At 33.6% G+C, this 25,462-nt stretch overlaps 1 protein-coding gene across 1 annotated transcript in view; it reads right to left on the bottom strand.

The window, feature by feature from the left end:
* Window positions 1–25,462, bottom strand: part of LOC124371077 (secretory carrier-associated membrane protein 1-like) — a 70,404-nt gene that overhangs the window by 22,499 nt on the left and 22,443 nt on the right. The window contains 1 exon segment of the mRNA XM_046829389.1: window positions 16,900–17,056. Coding sequence (XP_046685345.1) covers window positions 16,900–17,056 — 157 coding nt within the window.

The raw sequence follows: 25,462 nt of genomic DNA on the forward strand, positions 1-25,462 counted from the left end.
GAACTCAGCTCCCCCTGAATTGTGACCACCTGACTTCTGTCTCGGAAGTAGTCTTTAAACCAGTTCAAGGTTGTATCGTGAGCCCCCAAGAAATTTAGTTTCTTAATTAATAAGTTCTGATTAATTGTGTCAAACGCTTTAGCCAAATCAATAAATACCAATAGAGCCTTCCTGTTTTTGCCCACAGCATCATGTAACTCTTTAGTCAACAAATATAAAGCATCATTCAAATTCCTATCGCTCCTAAATCCAAATTGGTTTTGATAAATTATATTGTTGATTTTTAAATAATTCACAAGTTGGTTCTTAACACATTTCTCTAAGATTTTTGCTAGTACACTAGATAAAGTAATAGGCCTATAGCTTACACACTCGTGTTTCGGACCCCCTTAAAAATTGGAATAACTTTACCCACTTTGAAAACATTCGGATAAATCCCTTTTAAAATACTACAGTTAAAAATATGTAACAGTGGTTTTATTAGTTCGGTAATATTGTCTTTGACGATCCTAGCGGGAATCCCGTCAATCCCCGGAGCGGAGCCCCCCCTGAGTTCGGTGACACTCCGAAAAATATCATCCTGAGTGAGGGGAACCAGCCTGAGGGCCGAATCAACTGCGAAGTCACCATCATCAATAACAAGCTCAGTCACTGGAGGGACAGCACTGGCTAGCCCTGCCCCAACACCGACATAATAATCATTGAAAGTGTCCGCAACCTTAATCACGTCACTTTTATCAGGCTCCCTATTCCCTTCCAAAAATGGGCCAATTTTGAAAGCTTCTTTTCGTTTAGTATTACCGGTAATCTCGCTAATACTTTTCCATAGGAATTTCGCGTTATTCTTGTTCACGTTAATATTATTACGAAAATAGTCTTCTTTCGCCGTTTTAATAAGATTACTAAGTACATTCCGGTAGGATTTAAACTGAGCAATAAGAATAGGATTGAAAGGTTGTTTTTTTAATTGTTTGCTAATCTTATCTCTATGTCTGATCGACTTAACCAATCCTCTAGTCATCCACGGTTTTATTTTCATTTCTTTCGCGGGAATGTGTTTATCTTCTGTAGAGTTTTTCAATATTGTCTGTATCTGATGAACAAATAGCTCGCTAGAAGTGTTGACGTCGTCTGTTTCAACTACAGACTCCCAATTAGTTACGGAAATGAGATGTGCTACTTTTTTGAAATCTATAAAAATGTTGTGATATGTTTTACTAAGTTTAGAATTGGTAATATTGTTATTAATTGCAGCAACTGTAAAATAATGATCCGTCATTTCTGCTTTAATTACACCGCATCTTACATCTTTCGTGGTACGTGAGTCGACAAAAATATGATCAATGCAGCTACTTGTATTTGTGGTGACACGAGTGGGTAAGTTAATACCACAGACGTAGCCCGCGCCGTAGAGCACATCCAGGTAACGTTGCGACGTTGGGTTATGTGTATCCGGCAGAATACAGCAGTTCACGTCACCTATCAGCCAGTGTGTCCTGTCCCGCGGCCCTGCTATCACAATACGACTCCAGATTATCAATAAACAGTTCAAGGTCAAGATCAGGTGATGGGCTGCGGTACACAGCCAGGATACTGTGCCGGCCACTACCAGTTACTACGTCTATTTTAATGCTAGTTGCCCCGTGTAGACTTACTTCCTCACTACTCACATTCAGATTTTCCCTTACATACACAATCACTCCATCATTCTGATTCCTACGCTTTTTGTTAACTAAAATATCGTACCCATGCATTCGCTCAAACACGCTACTTTCATCCATCCAAGTCTCCGTTAGAACTATAATATCGAATTTCTGGATATAACTACTTAATATTAACATGAGCTCATCAATATGCTTGTTGTAACTACGAATATTACAATGAAATATTGTCATTAAGTTATCAGAGGCACTGTAAACATCATCATTCTTGAAAAAACAAAAGGAATTTATTCCCTCAAATAATTCGGTATTAATCGCAAAAAAGCCAATTTCTTCGATAAGATTTGGATTCATTAAAAAAGTATATACCCATGGCCGACCCACGCAAAAAAAAACACATACAATGCTTAGAGTAATACTTAATACTAAAAGTCCGTTCACTTATATATAGATGTTAAACGTGATATCTGTAACGGGTATAGGCCTAGCCTGTAACCTAAATCAACTTTTACAATTAATAATAAATTCGGGAATAATATAATACAATAAATAATATTTTTCTATTAATAATAAATCTAAATGAATAGGAATCCAGACCGACAATTTAATTGCTTAGTTAATGTTATCATTCTCATATTTGAGAATAATCAAATTTCAATTCATTATGAAGCTTAGTTGTGCATGGTGACATAGCCCGTCACTGACAGTTTTGTAACCTCAAACATAAATCTCGAATGGTAAAGTGGCCATATTTAATAAAACTCGATAGTTCCTCATCAACATCAAAGAACAAAGGTAAACACGGCAAAACGCGTGCCACGATTGGCTAACGTAAGGATTACTCTCATTGGAGGGTAGCGACCCCGCGGGAACGCAAACTCGTTCTCTGCGCACCGAATTCGAGTGGGTTGTTAGCCAGAGGTAAAAGCGGATCATTTTTCGACCAGAAAAACGGAAAATTTCCGTTTTGAAGGGTATCACTTTTCCCTCTCTGCGCTACTGACTCGGAGTTTGGGAAAGAGAGAGTCTTCTTCCTCGACCTCTTGATGATGTAGTACGTTGTGAAACAGTTTTCAAAATTTTTCAATTATTAATCAGTCTTTTTTCAATGTGATCCAAATTTAAATTTTTCAATTATCTGTGAGGACCGCCGTGTCGCCATCGTGGGATTTGGTGAATATGTTTAAGAGTATTTAAACCTTTTCGATCAACATTTTTAACTAATCAGACTCTAAATTTTAACTGCTAGGGAGTAGGGGTATTTTCTAATTAATTATTTCAAGCTAATTGGATTTTGTGTTGTAGGATGTTATTTTAAGCATAGCCATAATTTCATTTCATCAAAATCATGTTTCATTAGTATTAGTTTTTATTCAATAAAAATAAAATTTGTTTCTATCAAAATTTTATTTTCATTTTACCACACATAGCTGCCCTACGCCGCACCCATTGTAAAACGACCCTGTAAAGACAAAGAGTCTAAAGCTAATATATTTTTCACAAAACCTATCTTTTTACAATTTATTTTAATGTAACGTATCCGTTACAAATGGCACCCAGCAACGTGGGGCAGCTAAAAGTGGTTTAGCTTAATAATTGTGTAGGGGTTTTCTAATTTGAAATAGACTAAATCAAAATTTAAAAATGATGGATCAGAACTTAGAGAATATTGACAATTCGGACAGTAGTAGTGAGATGACGCTCGCGGAACTAGCTAATAGGCCTAGATCAGACAGCTCTTTGGCTAATGCGAATAATGTTGAAAACGATGGTAGGCCTAGATAGAACTGATGCATATCAGCAATTGTTGTTTTTGATGACACAACTCGATGACAAATTTGATGGGTTAAATAACAAGATGGATGAGGTAAAAACCGATATTTATAACAAGATGGATGACCTAAAAACCGATATTTATAGCAAAATGGATGACGTTAAAACGGGCATGACACAAATTGAACAAAAATTAAACACAAAAATTGAGAACATTCAAAGTGAATTGAAGGGAGAGATTAAAGTTGTGGGGGAAGAAGTTGAAACTAAAATTGCTAAAGTCAATCAAAAATTCGATCAAGAGGTTTCACAGATTAGTTCTCGGGTTGATGAGATAGTAAATAAAATCGATACACATGCAACGGAGATACTGAGCATAAAAGATTATGTAGGGATGAGTGAAAATACTAAGGTAGGCCTAAACGGGGAAGAATCTAAATTAAATTTAAAAGAGGAATCAGACCTACTAGTTGAGTCAAACAAAGTTCAGACCACTGTGAAAAGCGTAAAAATGGAGGGTAGCGGTCTTAATCAACAACCGGCTTGTAATATTATGGCGGAACTCTATTTGACCGAGTTTGATGAGGGTAATGATAGGACTCACCCTATGAATTTTTTGAAATTGGCTGAAAAATTTACTAATAGTAATCAAGAACACTGGGAAACAAAACTTTTGTATATTGTAAAATACTTGAAGGGGGAAGCATCTGAGTGGGCTCGGAGAAACATTGACAAATGGGAGAGTTTTGAACAATTTAAAAATGATTTCAAAAAGAGATTCTGGGGCATTACTAAACAAAAAGATTTTGAAAACAAATTGATGGGTAATGGGAATTTTTGTGAAGGTAAAACCGATTTGACAAACTATGTGCTTGGGTATTTTGACATAGCAAAGAAATTGGACAACCAGATGGATAACCTTACGTTTGTTGGCTTTATTTGTCGACATTTGCCGCCACACATAAGTGCCAGTCTGGCAATTCTACAATCCCTTGCTGGTAGGGAAGAACTAGAAGTAGTATTAAATCAGCTCAGTTATGTAAAGCCTTTCAAAAAAGAAAGTTTCAGGGATACATACAACACTAATCATGAAAATGGAAATAGACAAAAAATATACACAGGAAGACCAACACAAAACTTTCATGACAATACCCAAGGACAGCAGTATAGGCCAAATCATGAGAACAGGGCAGTAAATACCACACAATTTTCTCATACCAACAATAGTAGGGCCAATCACACTAATGGGAATCATTTTGAAAGGAATCGGGAAAATAATAGGGGATACAACAGACCCGAGGGTTTCAGAACATTTCGAGGTAGGGGAAATTACAGGGGTGGACCAAATTACCGGGGGGGACACAACTATAGGAACAATTCAGAAAACTTTGATGGGCCTAGGGAAATTGAAAATGGTCAAGATTGACAACCAACAATTCCAGGGGAAATAACTCGGAACTTAAATTTTGACGAAAGACCAAAAATAAACAACTTTGAATTGATAGGCGATAGTCAGTTTTGTAGACTATCAAACAAAATTTTGCAAATGGATACAGTTAAAACCCCTGGTGGTAGAACATCAATAGGACTTTGTGTGGGGGGTCAAACGATTAAACAATTATATGAGCAGGTAAAAATACATTCATCAAGTTTATCTGAAAACCTAATGATTTTTATTGGTACAAATGACATTCTAAAAAATAATTCACTTGAGCAAATGAAAACTGACATGAAAGATTTAGTTGAATACCTAATAAATTGTAATAAGAAATTAATCATTTTGACTCTACCTCCAATTCCGAAAGTTGCTAAAGACATTGATATCAGAGGAAAGGTTAAAGATTTTAACAGGTTCATACGGGCATTAGACAATGGGGATACAATCAAGATTAATCATGTCACACCACACTTTGTTGATCACAATGAGTTAGGGTGTAATTTAAAATATTTTGAACAAAACGTCAACTTTGGGGGAAAAACATTTGCTGATTTGGTTCATCTGAATATTGATGGGTTGAAACTTTTAAAAGAAAGCATTGATGAGTTTTTCAATCAAACAAATGAAGAGTTGAAAGGGGTTGTGCAAAGTAACCAGAATCAAATCATTATGGATCAAAATATAGCGGATGATTTTTTAGATGAAAGCAACTACAATGATGGAGTAATGCGTGATAGGGTTCAATCTTTACCAGAAATTGATATTGGTATTGGAGGGGTTAAATACAAGTGTTTAGTAGATTCAGGTAGTCAAGCATGTATAATGTCAGATGAATTCTATAAGAAAATAAAAAATCAAGTGGGGTACAACATTCCAGAGCTACCTATTAGTAATCTGTCAATTGTAGGTGTTACAGGAGTCAGGTCCAAAAGAATAAATGTTCAAATAAGACTAGAGGTAAATATTGGAGAACAGGTTGTCCCAATAACATTTTTAATTGTTCAAGGACTAAAAATTGAGTTGATACTTGGTTGTGACTTTTTCAGCAATCATAAGGCTGTACTAAACTTTCATACCAATACTTTATGCTATAGACATGACGGGAAATATCTAGAGACTAAATTAGTGTATAGAAATGGTGAAGAATTTGTGGGGGGGTTAAGAATAATACATATTAACAGAATTAACTTGTATAAAGATGAAAATGAAATAGACAATACTTTAGCAAATTTAAAGCCATTTTTTGAACACAGATCAAATCAAGTAGGCCTAGAACAAAAAATTACTAAGATCAAACATGAATCTGAATCAGAAGCAATTGAACAGAGGTTAGTAGACGGAATAAGTGAATTAGAGGCAGATAATGTGAGTATTAAGGATGAGGAACTAGAATTATTAAGAGTAGTACTCTTTGAAAATAAAGAAGTTTTTTCGGATCAACCAGGGTGTGTCAAAGGATACACAGCAAAGCTGAATGTTAAAAGTGAAGTCCCATATATTGGCAAGTCTTATCCGGTTCCGTTCAGTAAAAGAAAATCTGTAGAGGAAGAATTAGAAAGACTGAAACAACAAGATATTATAGAAGAGTCAAATAGTCCTTTTTCTAATCCCTTAGTCTGTGTAGTAAAGAAAGATTTGAGTATAAGATTGTGCTTAGACAGTAGGAAATTAAATTCGTATCTTGTTCCGGATAGACAAAGTACAGAAACAACTGATGATATATTTCAAAAATTTATGGGAGTTAAATATTTTACAACATTAGATTTAACGCAAGGGTTTTTCCAGATCAAACTCGATAAAGAATCTAGAAAATTTGTAGCTTTCACATTCAACGGAAAGAATTTGCAATTTAAGCGATTACCATTTGGTTTGAATGTAAGCACGGCTCATTTTACTAAAGCGATGAATAAAATTTTGGGCCATGAGTTTAGCAATTTCGTAACTTGTTACGTTGATGACATTCTAATTACGTCCAGAACTTTTTTGGAACATTTAGATCATATCGATAGAGTACTGAAAAGACTGCATGAGTGTGGAGTGACTGTTAAACTTAAAAAATCAGATTTTTTGAAACAGGAAGTAAAGTTTTTAGGTTTTGTTCTTAGTAAAGATGGGATAAAGATGGATGAGGATAAAGTTGAAAAGATAAAAAATTTTCCAACCCCAAAGAACTTAAAAGAACTGCAATCGTTTTTAGGTTTATGTAATTATTACAGAAAATTTCAGAAGAACTATTCAGATTTGACGGGTCAGTTTGGTGACATTTTGAGTTCTAAAAGTAAATGGTTTTGGGATAAGACAAAACAAAATCTGTTTGAGAAAATAAAAGAAACATTTTTAGACTCAGTTATGTTACATCATCCAAATTGGAGTAGGGCATTCTATTTAAGTACAGATGCATCAGACATCAGCGTGTCAGCCATTCTTTATCAAGTAAATGATCAGGGGGAACATGAAGTGATAAGTTTTGCAAGTAGGACTCTTTTAGCAACAGAGAAAAATTATAGCATAACAGAAAAAGAATTATTGGCTGTGGTCTTTGCTTGTAGAAAATTCCGATCTTATATTATTGGACATTTTCAAGTAATTGTTCGTTCAGACCACAAGGCATTATCTTTCCTTACAACCTGTAGACTATCTCATGGTAGAATTTTGAGGTGGAGTTTGGCATTACAAGAATACAATCTCACTATTGAGTACATCAGCGGAAGGCAAAATATTCCCGCTGACATTCTTTCAAGAGTAACGGACGAAAATTATAAAAATCCAGTTGAAAGGAATTCGGTAATGGTTTTACAAAATAAAATTGAAATTGAAGTTAGCGATAGGAAGATTAAACCAATGTTCAGAAATATAGAAGAAAAACAAAGGAGTGATGATAAATTTGGGCCTATTTTTACTAAATTGGAGGGTAATGATCAACAAATAAAAGATCAATTTGTTATTCATAATGGAATACTTTTTAAGAAAGATTTAAATGATGGTGATAGTTTTAAAGTCTGTATACCAAAAGCAATTCAATCAGAATTAATTCAATTTACACATTTGAAATATGGTCATTTGGGGGGACATAAAATTTATTTAATACTAAGGGAGTATTGTGTTTTTCCTAGGATGGAACTTTCAGTAAAGAATCAGTTAAAATGGTGTCAATGTGCCAAACACACCACTGTTAAATCAATAGGATTTTTACAACCAATAATTCCTAAAAAATTGAAAGATATAATCTCAGTTGACTTGATAGGAGAATTGCCTGTAGGAAGAGGAGGTGTAAAATACATATTTGTTGTGTTGGATTTGTTTTCTAAATTTGTGAAGTTGTATCCGGTCAAAAGAGCTACTAGCCGAGTATTACTAAATAGATTGATCAATGAATACATACCTGAGGTAGGTGAGATAGGTAGTGTTTTGTCCGATCATGGCTCGCAGTTCACTAGTAATTTATGGTATAATACCCTTAGAGACTTAAACATTAACACTTAGAGTGCTAATCCCGTAATTTTACGGAACGGCGAAACTTCTGAAGAATGCTAATCCCGTAGTTTTACGTGATTGTCATTTCAATTGGTATTATATTACATTGTCCGTATTTAAACGGGTTTTGCCTACTCTACAATGTTATTTGGGTTTTTAGTAACACAATTCACCGCTAGAAAGCGTCAGATGTATTGTATGAGCTTAATAACAAAGCAACTTCAGTCGCGTTGTTTACGTGCCGCTGACGTGACGTTCGTTGCAACCGGCAGTCGATGTCGCAATCATGGCTTCTCGCAGCTTGAACGACGTTGCGATTAGTGATGTATTAGATGAAGATAGTTTTATTGGTGTAGATAGTATTTTTGACGATTCTGACATTGATCCTGGTTTAATGGAAGAAGATTAGACACATACTTCAGGTAAGAATAAGTAAGTCTATTTATCATATAAACATCAGTCTAAAAGTTTGGTTATGTTATTGTTTTCGTGAATCAAACTATAATTTGTATTATAATAAATTAACTTTTTTCAACTAATATTTTATTCTTATGAATAAAATGAAAATATATTCATATTTTACATAGTATATTATTATGTTACAGATGCTGAAAACAGTGCTGACAGCGAAAGTGATGCCGACGCATCAATATGACGGCATAGTTTTTTGTCAAAAAACTACAAAACATAAAAACATGATTTGTATTATTCAAAGGACAGTTTATATTTGTAAATGGGTCATTGTAAATAATTGTATATATGCTTAGTTTAGTAAGTTAGATAAAAAAACTGTCTCAAAAAATAATTTTTTTTTCCAAAAAATATATGTTTTTAAAAAACATTTTTTATGTGTAGTTTTTTAAAAAATCACTAACAATCTCACGTTAAAAGAAAGACGAAAGTAAGCTGAATTAAGGCATGTAAATATTTTTTTCATACCTTAAATACTTTTTTTTTAATAAATTTTTGAAAACCACCAAAAACGCCCAGCATTCTACAGAGTTACATGTCATTTAGGGCCAGCACTCAAAGTGTTAAAACTATTCATAGTTCTGTTTGGCATCCAGCCTCAAATCCAGTTGAAAGGGCTAATAAGGAAATTACTAAAATATGCAGGATATACTGCCATGAGAAACATACTAAATGGCCATTAGTACTAAATTTCATTGAAAAGTGTTTAAATCATTCCGTGCATGAGACCACGGAAGAAATCCCGTTTGAACTAATGTTTGGTAGGAAAGATAGGAATTTTTTACAGGATATGGTTCAATTTCCCAAAGAGAAAAGAATGTTAGCTGACTATCCAGGTAAAATAAGATTAGTCAAAGATAGACTAGTTTCAAAAGGGGAAAAAAGGAAAAGAAAATTTGATAATAAGGTCAAACCAATTAGATTTAGTATAGGAGATGAAGTTCTAGTAAAAACACATTATCTGTCTGACAAACTTGACAAGAAAATTAAGAAGTTCTTTCTGCTTTATGAGGGCCCGTATAGGGTGTCACAAATAAAATTGGAAAACGCATATGTTGTGGTCAACGAAGATGGTGGTGTGATAGGAACATTTAATGTAACACAATTAAAAAAGTTTTATCGAAATTTGGTTTAGTTCAAACAAAGATGGAGGGTTAAAACAATATGGGTTTCGTGATTTTTATTATTCCTTTGTAGCTTTTTCCCTTCGAAAGATAAAAAAGTCTTACAAAACAGAATAAAATGGCATGGCTGGATTTTGTACGATTTGACGGCCATGGGACAAATAAATGTCAAAAACCACATGTCACACACAGTTAGGTTTCTGGGTGGTTAACACAAAAAACATACTTGAAATATGATTTCAAGATAACAGTACAAGGTACACGATCACACACAGTTTATTGTTTCTGGGTTTGTAAATAGTTAAAAGTGTAAGATTCATAACAAATTATTAAATATGGTTGGATTGAATAGGAGAATAACATTCAAGTAAGGAAACACAGTTTATTTAAATTGAAACTACAGTAAATTCTAAAGAAAAGAAAGAAGAAGAGAAAAGTAAAAGCACAAAAAGACTAATTAAAATATTCATTATTGAAATAATGTATTGTTTTTCTGATGAGTTAGTTTATTTTGTTGTACGGATAAAATAATAATAATAATGAAGTAACATGGGGGATACTGAGATGATAATAATAATAAAGCAAACTGGGGGGGTATACTGGTATAAAAGTAATTATTCTTAAAGTAAAATGTTAGAGGTAGGTCAAGTAGGCCTGTTTAATAGTTAATATGATAATGATAGATAGAGGGGTAGTGTAAAATACACTGAACAAAGGCTAAAGGTGAAGGATATATTGTGAATGGAGTGGATAAATAATAGTAGAGAATAGGAGTGGAAATTGAGAGGTTGGGAACAATTTAAAAGTGGAATGGAAAGTAGGAGTTACAGGATAATGTATGAAATAGAATTGAGCCAATAAAATAAATTCAAAAGTCAGTACTAAATTAATTAATTCAGAGGGGGGATGAATAAAAAGGAAATATATTAGGCTAGTAAATATTTGGTTTAATAATCATTTAATCAACTTTATAATAATGAAGTGCAATGACACTTAAAAGGGATTTTACTGTGCGAAATGGGTATTTTATGGTATGAGGAAGTTAGGAGAATATTGTATTAAATGAATACAAATAAATGAGTGAGAAGAAAAAAATTCAGCTAATATAAAAAAAAAAAATAAAACTCAAAACAAAGGGACAAAATTGTATTATTATGACTTGGGGGGTTGCAAAGGAATTTCATTAGTTAAAAAATTGGTAATTAATTAATAAAAGGTGATAACTATTAGATAGTGCGTTGAAGTAAAATAGTACAACAAATAGGTAACAAGGAGGGTAAATAAAAATAAAATAATTATTATAACCTCGATTAAAATAAACAAAACAAAAATATTTAAATTATGCAAGATTATTACAAAGGATAAATAATTAAATACATTTTTACCATTTATTGTGTATAATTTCTAAAAAAAAAAGGAGAAACAAATTTTATAAACTGTGTGGAGAGATTGTTAGTTAATTATGAATGAATTTGTAAGATGAAAAATGCTGAGAATGAATTTTTATCTAGTAACAATAGTAGTAATAATTTATTTGAAAAAATAATGGTTCATATTTATGTTATGTTGATTGTTTTTTGACTTAGTTGTAAGAATGTTTAATAAATAATGTAAGTACTATTTGTGAAAAACTTTAATTTTAAATATTAGGAAATGTTTAGTGTAAGATGTGAAAGTGAGTGCGCGAATATCACAGGCAAATCACAACAAATTAAATGTTTTTTATGAATCTACCACAAGTATGGACACTTTGAAGTCATGGTGTGCTTTTCTTTATGTCTGAAAATAAGTCTAAGGACACATAAGTTTGAAGAAGTTTTTGTCAGTGAAGATGAGAATAGTGTTTAAAATGGAACATTTTAAAAGCATTGGATGTGAGAAAAGTCAAAAACGTTTGGATCAATTCACTGCAATAATACAATTCACTTTGGAAACAAGTGATGAAATAAAAACTGTTCTCACAGAAGGAAATAGAAATGTGGAAAGGCAAGAACTTTTAATCAAATTCAACTTCCAAAGGTGATGTTAAATGAAGTAAATGTGGAAAGGCAAGAACTTTTAATCAAATTCAACTTCCAAAGGTGATGTTAAATGAAGTCAGACAGATAAAGCGCTGGGCCAATAAGTATAGAAGCTGTGATAACTCACCATGACTGTAAGTCTATGAACTAAGAGAGTAAACTGTGATAACTTAGCCTGTAGACAATAGCAAAACTTAAACTTCACAAAATTTTAACTTTAAGTAAAAAATTTGTTCGTCAAGAAGCATGAAGAAAAATTTGTAAAATTAGATTTAATTGACAGTTGTTTATTCTTTGTTCTTCAATTTATTTGTTTTGTAGTTAGGATTGTTTAATATGTATATCTTTGTTATTTTAAATCATTCACTGTAAAAGTTTTAATGAGTAAAATTTTGTAATGAAAATTTTCAATTTTACCACAAAATTTGGGGGGTATCTGTAACGGGTATAGGCCTAGCCTGTAACCTAAATCAACTTTTACAATTAATAATAAATTCGGGAATAATATAATACAATAAATAATATTTTTCTATTAATAATAAATCTAAATGAATAGGAATCCAGACCGACAATTTAATTGCTTAGTTAATGTTATCATTCTCATATTTGAGAATAATCAAATTTCAATTCATTATGAAGCTTAGTTGTGCATGGTGACATAGCCCGTCACTGACAGTTTTGTAACCTCAAACATAAATCTCGAATGGTAAAGTGGCCATATTTAATAAAACTCGATAGTTCCTCATCAACATCAAAGAACAAAGGTAAACACGGCAAAACGCGTGCCACGATTGGCTAACGTAAGGATTACTCTCATTGGAGGGTAGCGACCCCGCGGGAACGCAAACTCGTTCTCTGCGCACCGAATTCGAGTGGGTTGTTAGCCAGAGGTAAAAGCGGATCATTTTTCGACCAGAAAAACGGAAAATTTCCGTTTTGAAGGGTATCACTTTTCCCTCTCTGCGCTACTGACTCGGAGTTTGGGAAAGAGAGAGTCTTCTTCCTCGACCTCTTGATGATGTAGTACGTTGTGAAACAGTTTTCAAAATTTTTCAATTATTAATCAGTCTTTTTTCAATGTGATCCAAATTTAAATTTTTCAATTATCTGTGAGGACCGCCGTGTCGCCATCGTGGGATTTGGTGAATATGTTTAAGAGTATTTAAACCTTTTCGATCAACATTTTTAACTAATCAGACTCTAAATTTTAACTGCTAGGGAGTAGGGGTATTTTCTAATTAATTATTTCAAGCTAATTGGATTTTGTGTTGTAGGATGTTATTTTAAGCATAGCCATAATTTCATTTCATCAAAATCATGTTTCATTAGTATTAGTTTTTATTCAATAAAAATAAAATTTGTTTCTATCAAAATTTTATTTTCATTTTACCACACATAGCTGCCCTACGCCGCACCCATTGTAAAACGACCCTGTAAAGACAAAGAGTCTAAAGCTAATATATTTTTCACAAAACCTATCTTTTTACAATTTATTTTAATGTAACGTATCCGTTACATAGTACAGTACAACCATATGGAAAACTGGATTTAATAATACACTAAGTATGTGCCTTATATTCATTTAACTTATTTTATAATTTAGGTTTCTGAAAATGTAAAAATTACAGATACATTATTGTTATTTCACTGAAGCTTTAAAATTGTATTTACAATGAAATGTATTTGTGTCAAAATTGTGGTCAATTAAAACAAATACTATTAGCAATAAGTACCGGTTTTGATTAATTAAAAAATAAACTATTAACTTATCATTGGAGTAAATTGATTAGACTATGGATAAATGTACAAGATAATCAAGACAAAAAAACGTGATACCTAGAACCATAAAGCACTTTTAAGAGTAATGAAATGAAACAGATGTATCCTGTACTTAAACTAAAACCACATACAGAACAATGCACAGATAGTACATAAACAATTTATAATTGAAACCAAAAACTTTTCAATATATTTTATTGTACAAAATAACTAAAAAGGAGAATTATTTTTGAACTATTGGCTATCTTTTAAAGCACAATTGTTATAGCCAATAGTAAACTAATACATATATAAGTAAAGAATAGTATTAACATGTAATGAAAACTTAAAATAAAATTGTTTAAGTTAAAATAGTTATACTGCAATGACACATTAAAAAAAAATCTTTCGTGGGCATAAACGAAACCCTTACATACCACACTATCATTTAATAATACGTATGATATCAGCGTATTACTTAGTGAATAATAAACATCCTATTATATCTTGTACAGTAGTAAAATCTAAATTTGGTCCATACACATTTATGATTACATGTTTAAGTAATTATATTTTAGAAAAATATATTGGCAAACATTATGTTATTCTTCTGTTAGATCAATACACAACTCTTTATTATCTCTAGCAAAAATTGAATACTAAATCAACAAGGTGTCGATACCAACAACATATGCAACTACAGAAAAACCCGCCAATTTGGATTTATGAAATTTGATATAAAAATTGAATAATATGGTGAATACTTACATGGTTAACTACATTTAATAGACATAGACATAGCAACTAAACAGACTAATTTTACAGTTAATAAAAAACAATATTGTTCTTTAAAACGTAATTGTATGACGGAAAAAAACTGTATGGTCGATTATATTGGCCAGATACAATACTAAGTTGTAGGTGACATACTTGGTAGGATGAACAGCAGTCTCCCCTAATTCTCACTGCGAGTGCAGTCTATGTCCTGACTGACGTCTCCCATTATCCTGTCCACGTCCCGAGGGCACCACACTCTAGTAGCAGCGGCATTTTCACACTTCCGCACAGTGATCCTGCCATCCCTGGACCACGCAGCGAGCAGCCTCCCATCCTTGACCGCTGACTTGACGTATCCGAGGAGCTTGCGGTTGTTTGGCGTCAAGTGTTCATTTATATAGACAGGTGCAGGGCTTAGTGACGAAGCCAGGTCCGTGGTCTGCAACCTCCTCTTCTTAGCAGCAAAAAGCCATTGGTTCCTCATCGAGCGAGACAAGAACTGCACTATAATATTTGGTGAGAAGCGGCGATCTTTCGGCGGTGACAGGCGATGTGCGATAGAAATGCCATCCCTTAAAAAGTCAACTCCAATGGCCCTGGCAATTGACGCCAATATACTATACACATCCTCATTTGTAGTGACAGGAATTCCTCGAATTTCTAAATTGTGGCTCCGGGAATACTGTTTCAAATCCTCCAAACTATTGTTCAAATCGCTGATTTGGCTCTCCAAACACAAATTATTTTCTTTCAGTTGAGTGCACTCACATTTCAATATATTATTTTCCTGCTCCAAAGTAACCAGTCTAGCCTTGACGTCACCAAGAGAGCTCTCAATGCTCTCCATAGTTTTCTTGAGATCCGCGAAGTTTTCACTGTTGGCCTTGCTATTCCTACCCATTTCCAACTGAATATTTTTAAGTAGTTCGACGATAGACAGGTCCTCAGTGTCGGAACGGCTGCTGACTGACACCGCATCGCTAGCGCACGCATCACATCGCCACACAGTCTTGGCTGCGATTAATCTCGCTAATTTTGCCGCGGTTCTGATGCGACAACAACCAGCGTGGTATTCTAGTTTACATTCTGAACACTTAGCCACTTCGTCTGCACAAGAAAAGTCCAAACCACACTTATTGCACACCATATTTATTTATGGTACGAACCAAAGTTAATAATACACAGGTAGAAAAATAAAATAAAATACACCAGTGTGAAAAAGAAAAACAAAAGATTAATTCTTTGAAAATATTTTAAGTACTAATTAATAAATGTTAGGCACACAGGACAACACATGTGGGTAGGCCGGGTAAAAACCAAGGCTGACTGCGGAAGGTTGTGTTCGCTTTGATAAGATCGCTGTAGTGCAGGTCTTCATTTTAGTAAGATGCAGCAGACATGCTGTTGTATGTTACATGGATGTAGTGGATGATGAATTTTGGAGGAAGGAGGGTTATGCAATTTTTGGTGGTTAACACTTATATCTTGTACCAGGAAAACATTGGACCTACTGTACGGCCAGCACAGAAACCGATGTCTCGGTATAAGTTCACGGAAACAATCAACAATGACATAGGTAAGGATTGGTTGCCTTACAAGTCACAAGATGAAGAATTTCAGGAGCAGCAGCAGCAGCAGATGCCACATGGAGTCAAGCGACTAACAGGAGACAAGACGCACAAGAGTTATGTGTGCTCCAATGACACAATCACCAAACACATTTTGTGTGTATTGCTTGTGAGAAAAGACTGAATCCTCAATGTGTGATGCAGATTTCGATTTTATCAAAACCATTGTTAACTTGGTCATACAATCAAATTTTTTGAGAAAGGTAAATCGGTTATGTTTTGAGTTTCATTTTAGTAAGTAATGTTTTATATGGTAAAATTATTAAGTTAAGCCCATCACCGTCAAGAAATAGATAGTAGTAGCTTTTAGATTAATGCTAACGTTTTAGAAGAAAAGACTATAATAGTACTGAATTATTTTTTTCAAATTTGGTTTATGGTATAAATATTAGGTTATTAAACATGATTTTGTATTGTTTTTAAATGGTTGAAATCTCAAAATAATTGTTTTTTATAAAAGTTATTTTTTCACCCCGAACTGGATTGTTTTGTTTTTGATTGAAATGTTGCTGAATTAAGTGTTTTTTTTAATTAAAAAGTCTGATTTTCACAAATTATAAAGGAGCTACTTATGATGATTAACAAATGTTAGGTAAATTATATTCTAAAACTAAGTAACAGTAATAAAATTAACGTAACACTACTCAACTATGTAATGAGTGAATGCAGTAAAAATATGAAAATAGTAAACAAAATTGCTTTTCACAAATTTAACCTTTGAACTAGTTTCATCAAATTAATGTTTAAAACATTAAAAATATTTTTTAGCCTAACCTGAAAGCTTTGTAGACAGGACGATACCAGCAGACAAAGGAGAATGGGGTGAAGAGGATGGCGTAGATCACACCAACACCGAACGTGCCAAACTGGTGGGTGTGCAGGAACAGCAGCAGGCCACCAAACACATTCAGGACCATCAGGCTGGAGTGGACTGGAACATACAAAACTGAAGTTATAGACAGGTCAATAGAGGATGTGGTGAACAGACCGATATAACTACACATGTCGTATTCGTGGGTGAGCAGGAACAGCAGCAGGCCTCCTAGCACATTGAGGGCGATAACAGATTTCATAATCATGGTTCAAAATTCATGTAAAAACGTTAATATAACATAGTTTGATCATCATTGGCCACTGAAATATATTAACACATTCACTACTACCTGTAAAAAAACATTTTACATCATCCCCTTGCTGAAAATTTTTTATAAAATAAATCTTACCTTTATACTGCAATTAGACGTCTGCGATGGATAAAAGCAGCTTCCAATGTTGTATTTTGACTTTTGGGGCAGTTCAAAATGGGGACACTCCTGAGTGCCCCCAGCACCGTGCACCTTTCACCATGGTTGGCACTGCGGAGTGCCTCATGCACTTTGAATATTTCTTGTCTCCGATGTAGAAGGGCCGTTTGCTGCCATTATTATAGTCACTGATTATCACTAAACATAGGTAATAACACCACAGTACGTCCACAACCACGCGAACACACAACGCGACAATATTGTGCAATATGGCACTCATGAGTGCCGTGCCGCACCGTGTGAACCAGACCGTCCACAGAGTCGCCACAGATGTTCTAAACACGCACACAATACTAACACTGCCTCAACTGACCGTCAGATCGATACTGACGGTCCCAGTTTAGTTTGGTCACGCAGCACTCTTGAGGCCTGGCAGCACTGTACAGGCTTGCGGCGCGGGCACTCATGAGTGCCGCCAGCAGTGAATGTGTTAATAATACTTCCAAGTAACAACTGATCTAGGGCTTCTTACAAAAAACCCACACCAGCACATTGATACTGCATCATAATTTTATTTTCTTGTATCTAGCTTGTAGTAAAGCATATTTCTCAGAGCGTTGTTTATCTCGTACTGTGTTGTTGTTTGAGGTTACGTTCTGAAGTGAAGTTGTTAATATTTCGTTGGTAAATCGTGTTTGGTAAATATTTTGTTGGGAGTCTAGCTCAGATAGTTGAGCCGTTCAGACGTGTTCTGCTACGTGTTACGTCAATTTCATTTACTTGGTATTTTCTGTCTACCCATAACTTTACACGTACAGAAGATTTACATTAATAGTTAATGTTACTAATTTTTTAAATCATGGTCGCTAATTGTGGTGTTTACAACCTAGTCTGTACTACTGACGGAAGTGAGGTTAGGTGTACTGCTTCACAATGTGATAGTATCTTCCATGCTAATTGTGTTAAAGATAGCCAGAAGAAGCTAAAACCCGATCTCAACTACAGACATGGAAATGTAAGAAATGTAAGGAAAGCACTACATCGAAAAAAGGTAATACTACCAGTCCAATTAATGAAGGAATAACAAAAGACTTCCTAACACAAGCCTTAAATAACCTACAAACACAAGTGTTTAACGCACTGGCCAAATCGAGTAGTGAAATGGTTGAGCTTACTAACTCCATGCAGTTTATGTCAGATAAAATGGACACAGCTAACTCTCTAATGCTTAAACTTAATAAAGAGTTTGCCGAAATTAAGAAAGAGAATGCTGAACTCCGTGCTGAAAACACCAAGCTTAAATCTGAGGTTATCGATCTTAAAGAGACAGTTAGGTCTCTTGAACAGTACTCCAGGAGGTGCAACATCGAAATAAGTGGCATTCCAGTAACCCCAAATGAAGATGCAACAACTATCGTAAAGGATGTCGGAGCAGTCCTAGGCCTAGAAGTGGGAGATGCCGATATTGCAGCTGCCCATAGGATTCCATCCTTCAAGAGGGACCGACCTTCATCACTGATTGTCCATTTTCTGAAGAAGAATGTGAAGGACACTTGGTTAACCAAGGCTAGAGCAATCAAACCCTTGACAGCTGATAAGGTAAATAATGCTCTTCCTCAACAGACTGTCTATTTAAATGATCACCTGTCTCCGAAGAATCAAATATTTCTTGCTGATCTCAAAAAGAAAAGTAAGGAGTTAGGCTTTGCTTATGCTTGGAATAGGGATGGAAAATTCTTTGTCAAGAGGGCTGATGGCGATAAGTGTATTAAAATTAATACCTATGAGGATATTCTTAACCTGGGTCCTAGGTAAATGCACATATATGGGAGCTAAATAATATAAATACTCTGTAAGTTTTCATATGTCCTTTTTTATTAAGCATATACTCAAGTTAATATTTCCTGTAACATTGATAAGTGGTTTTAGTTTTGATATTCTAAATAGGCCTAAGCATAAATTCCTTGACTTTATACTTTGAATTTCTATAAGTCTGCTATAACTTACCTGAACGAATATAATGGATAAAAATAGTCAAGCACTCAGCCCAGACATTACACTCACAAGTTTTTTTGATTCCCAAGGGTCCGAGCATTGTTATAGTTTAATTTATGCTAATATTAGAAGTATACGAAAAAAATTTTGATAGTTTTATTTTAGAATTAAGTAAGATTAAAAAAAGGTGTTCGTTTATTGTTCTGAGTGAAATTTGGATAAGTTCCGATGAATTAGAATTATACAGTCTTCCTGATTACAACATGTTTGGATGCTGTAACAATAACTATAGAGCTGGTGGCGTTATGTGCTTTGTTGATAAAAGTATTACTTCCTGCCAAATAGAAACTGCATTGATATCGGCTGATGTACTTCTTTTAAATATTAAGATTAATAATCTATTATTTTTTAACCTACTATGCATATATAAACAAAATAACTCTTCTGAGAAGGTCTATGTGGATAAATTTGTCTCATATTTTAACTAACTTAAACAATAGCATATTGTATATAGGTGATATAAACTTAGACATTCTAGAAGATAACAGCTCAACTCGAAACTATCTCAGTACTATGAATAATAGTGGATTAACTTCACTTGTTAATGTTCAGACTAGAATTACTACTCATTCTAATACCTGTTTGGATCATGTATTTGTTAGGAATAGACATTTAAATAATTTCAATGTTCCAGTTTTTGATATTGGGCTAACTGATCATTGTTTAATAGGCCTCAAGATTTATTCAAATAACACGATAAATATTAACGATCGTGTTATGAATATGTCTTCTCTGAATAAGTTTGTTATTGATTACGAAATGGTAAGGTATAAATTGAGAGACATAGATAATGAAGATTTCTTTCAAACTGAAAACGTCAATTTAGCTTATGATAAATTTCATGAGTACCTTACTGAAATTGTTGATGGCAGCAGATTGGACTCAACTAATAACAAAAAAATCAATAAGGCAAAAATACTTAGTCCATGGATTAATAAAAAACTTATACTACTTATCTCAAAGAGAACAAAATTATACAAAATTGCTAAAAAGCGACCATACGATATACATTTTACAGCTTATTATAAACGTTTTTGTAAAAATTTGCAATTAGAGAGATAAAACCAAAAATTAATTTTTCGCAAAGAAAATTAGTAATTGCAATGGAGATGTATTACAACAATGGAAAGTAATCAATGGTCTATTTGGTGAGCTTCAAATAAATGGTTAACAAAATAGAGCTGTGTGATGGGTCAGTATCTTAGAACCAAGGGAGATTGCCGAAGAGATAAGTAAGTACCTGATAAGAGTACAGACTGATCTAGTGAAAGAGAGCCGACCTTGTACAGTCACAGCACCAAATACAACAACCTTTAACACACCCAACTCATTTTTCCTGATACCTACTACTGTTTTCGAGGTAATTGGAATTGTAACAAAAAATTAAAAATAAAAAGTCCGCTGGTATTGATGGCTTTAGTGTAGAATTGATTAGAAATGTCATTGATTTGATTGCTCCTGCATTGGTGTACATAATCAATTTGAGCTTCCAAAATGGAGTGCTTCCAAAATACTCAAACAGAGCATTGTATTACCAATTCTTAAAAAATAAAATTCAATAAAATTAGACAATTTAAGACCGATAACCGTTCTTTCAGTTTTCTCTAAAATTATTGAAAAGATTCTAATAATTCGTCTAGTCTCCTTTCTAAATAATAAAAGATTTTTCAGTACAGACCAGTTTGGGTTTACAAAAGGGAAATCAACAGAGGACGCTCTCATTGACGTAACTAACTTGATATACATGAGCCTAAACAATAGTAAATTAACAACTGGTTTTTTTGTTGACTTTAAAAAGGCTTTTGACTTGGTAAATCACAAAATACTCCTAAATAAACTTGAGACAGCCGGTGTCAGGGGTTTCGCCTTAAGCTGGTTCAATAGCTATTTAACTGGGAGAAAGCAACAAGTGAGAATAGGTCACCACCTTAGTACTCCCTCAATAATTAGGACAGGAGTGCCCCAGGGTTCGGTTATCTCTGCAACTTTATTCTTAATTTTTATAAATGATTTTGTTACAAACTAATTTTAAAGGAAAAGTATTTGCATTTGCTGATGATTTGGCTTTATTTTACTCTCATTCTGATGCAAATTGCTTGGGAGATATTATGGCTCATGATATCGCAAAATTACAAAATTGGTGTGAAGCTAACAGAATGATAGTTAATGTTGACAAAACAAAGTATATTAATTTTAGCCTTCCAGATTACAACATTCCGTTCACTTTAAAATTTCATGATTATAATTGTAGTTATATTGATTGCAACTGTCAACATATAGAAAAGATCAATAACATTAAATATTTGGGTATAGTGGTATAGTCTTTGACAATAGGTTAACATGGGAAAACCATATAAGCGACCTTCATAAGAAATTACACATGTCAATAAGAAAGTTCTATTTTTTGAAAAACTGTTGTGATAAAGAACTATTAAGAACATTATATTAAGCACTAATCCATTCACGGATGCAGTATGGAATAAATTGTTGGGGTGGGACATTTAAATATCTAATTGAAAAATTAAGAGTTACGCAAAACTACTTCCTCAGAATAATTTTAAGTAAACAAAAAACTGACAGTTAATTTCCACTTTATGTTGATTTAAAAATATTGCCGATTCAACATCTGTTTGTATACAAGGTGTTAAGAACCTTCTTTATGAAAAGCGGGAAAATAATGGGAACCAACATTTATTTTACTCTACCCGTAATGTACAACAGGGTACAATAAGAATTCCTAAAGTGAACAAAGAAATGTTTAGGCATTCCTTCCATTACCTTGCTCCTAAATATTTTAATCAAATACCAATTTCTTTTAGGACTTGTAATTCATTTAAAACAAATTGTGCTAAATTGTTCAACTGGCTTTTGTTGCAGGAAGACGTTAAATTTTTAAATTATGTCCTCAGATAAAATGTAGTTCAGTTAGTTTAACATGAACATGGATTTGTGTATTTACATATTATTATATTTATATATTTGTTATTTCATTATTTATTTGTTACATGTGTTAAATGATATTTTGTTGATTTGGTACGGTTATTGTTATTGTTAAGATTTTATTATTGTTATTGATGTGTTACTATTAGTTTAATTGCTGTTATTCTGTGTTGAGTTATTAATTATAATGAATACTGACATATATATTGTATATTATGATCTACAGTAAAATAAGTTAGTGCACTCAGTAACAAGAAGGAAGGAAAAGTTAGAATTGGATTAGCTTACCCAGATAGAGGTTAGTTACACACAACACAATACTTGTATCACTTGTATTAATTACCACACAATCACAACTATTAGTTTTCACAACACAGCCGCTTGTGGCAGTTTCAACAAAATATAGGAAAACACAATGTGGATAGGATAGTAAATTGTAAATGGATAGTTTAGTATTTATTTCTGATGAATTGTGTCACTGAGTATCCAGAGTGATGCCGGCTAATGCATGACCGAGTCTGGCACATTTTGGACAAACCTCTGTCAGAGAGCAAAACTGAACTCTGCTCTCTGAACAGGTTGGGCAACCAATGAAAATAAAATCACTGTTGGCCGGCGATATTCAACAATATTTGGATATTCATAAAAACCTATCAGCTCTGGTTCACGTCGATAGTATTACAAAATAAATAAAATAAAAAGAAAACACTACAATTGGAGGCTCAATTTTAAATAACTATTTAAGTTGCTGGACTATAGATTAAGTGTCTTAATATTATTATTAAATTATATCACTGGCCACACTACTGGTAATAGTGGTCAGTAAATTCTGAAAAAAGTTATTGTGAATTATACTTTGTAAATTATTGATGGAATAAACAAAATTATTATTATATTAAATATTATATTATTTTAGTCTAGAGAATAGTTTGTCATCTTGTTTGTACAATTATGGATCGCTCAAGGTCCCCTTTAAGTGAGAATACCATAAGGAGAGTTGAAGAAGAATACCTTGACGAAAGTTTTGTGACCGATGTAATTGTTTCTGAAGACGATAGTAGTGACAGTTGTTTATTTGGGGATGATATTGACCACGATCCCGATTATGACCCTACTGCTGACTTAGACCAAACTGGGTCAAGTAATCAATTACCTATTAGGCCTATGCAACAACCAGTTTTTGTAAATCCTGACTCGTCAGATGAGGAGTCTAGCCCTAGCATTAGTTACTTAACCCTTATAACGTCACAGACGCCGTATGGCGCATAGACAAACTATCTCCAAACGGCAAAGACGCGGTACGGCGCATCGACACAAAACTGCGTCTATAGCAAATTTAAGTTCCTTTTAAATCCGATAAATGTCACTAACGGTATGCGTCAACCATGTGTGTGGGTTATTGACATATGTCAAGCGTCAAAATATAGCTGTCGCGTTACATTGTTTGAAACAATAGACGCGGTGTCTAGACACTCTCCCCACCACACGGCACAGACGCCGTACAGCGCGCGCGCTTTTGTTTGCAGTTTGGCTTCAGGTAGTGCGTGTCTAACCATCGCTGAGTCGGTTTCCTTCGTCTTGTTTTCTGTTTATATGGTTTTTATTTATTTGTTAAACAGTATTGATATCTTAGTTTTAGTATTCATTTAGTGTTTTTAGTGTCATTTTAGTGTTTAGTGTCACATATTTAGTGTTCAGGTACTTTGGGATTATACCGAACACACCTGTATGAAGAACACAAAAATATAAATTTATAGCTAAACAAACATGATAGAACGAAAAAACAACTCTTTAATTACAAAATTACAAGCATTTCCAGGCATTGTAATCGGTATTGTTGTCGCTGTTATCTTATCTTTCTCGAGAATTCCGATTACGACAGGCCACGCGGCATCACATGATTTGCGCGGTAAATAATTGCCTTTCCATTACAATTCAATTTATATTTCTGATCAGATCCTCTAGAATTTGATATTTTACTGATAGGTACTATCTCGAGGGATGTTTTTCTTTCGTTGACATCAGCGAGAAGGCATGGCACTCGCATTTTGGGTGGCGGCGTATGATCAAGAATAAAAAACAAGTTTTGAGTGTTTTTTCAATAAAGAGTTTAGTTTTAGTTTGATCATGTTTGTTTTTATTGAATTTTTGAGTTTGGAGAAATGTAGAGGTAAAACACGGAAGTACAACAAAGCGACGCACCAGCTGAACGGGCGGCGAGACTCTGCAATCACGTTATCTACTAGACCGCTCGACTTTGACCTCTGTCTGAGGATGGGGAGGGGTTTGCGATAAGACAATTCCTGTTTTATATTGACAAAATATTGTTCTAGTTCTACGCTAATCTAGTAATCAGTAGAAGCAAAATGTCAAATAACGATTCATGTCTGGGTGTGGTCGGTATAATTCCAAAGTACCGTGTTCATTATTAGTGATAAATAACATGTAACATTGACGATCCTGAGTACAGTGACTTTATAATTTTAAAATTTTTACTTTTTTATACTTACCATAATTATAGAAAGTAAAAATAAAAATGAACTTAACACATTTAATTTTTTTTTTTTTTTTTTTAATATTGTGCCGTTTGCTGGAAGTCGTGAAAAGATATACTGACGTTATAAGGGTTAAAAGTTGTATAAATCACTCATTATTAAAGATAATGATATGAATATTTTTGGTAATGATAATTTGGTTGAAAAATGAAATTTATAAATAAATTCTGGAGTTTTTTAGGTAAGTGCATTTTTGATATTCATGAATTTAATTTTATAGTAACTTTTTTATTCTATGTTAATTAGGCAGAGTTTTCAAAGAAAAAAAAAAAATATGTTGATAGGTTATTAAATAATCAAAGTGTGAATTTTTTACTGAAACCTTGCAAAATGCCTTCAAAAGGGCTGGCACTTTTCAGTACACCCACTCAATAAATACTTGGCACTCAAAGGGTTAAATTACATCTGTGATATGTAGAAAGGAGCAGCGAACAACTATTTGAAAAGAGTACTCATACAACAGAATAGCAACCTGAGATGCCTGGCAGGACTTCGATTTCAGGAGAGTTGCAAATAATTTTTTTTTTAAATCCTCCTCATCCT

This window comes from Homalodisca vitripennis, unplaced genomic scaffold (assembly GCF_021130785.1).
Source record: "Homalodisca vitripennis isolate AUS2020 unplaced genomic scaffold, UT_GWSS_2.1 ScUCBcl_906;HRSCAF=3843, whole genome shotgun sequence".
Lineage (NCBI taxonomy): Eukaryota > Metazoa > Arthropoda > Insecta > Hemiptera > Cicadellidae > Homalodisca > Homalodisca vitripennis.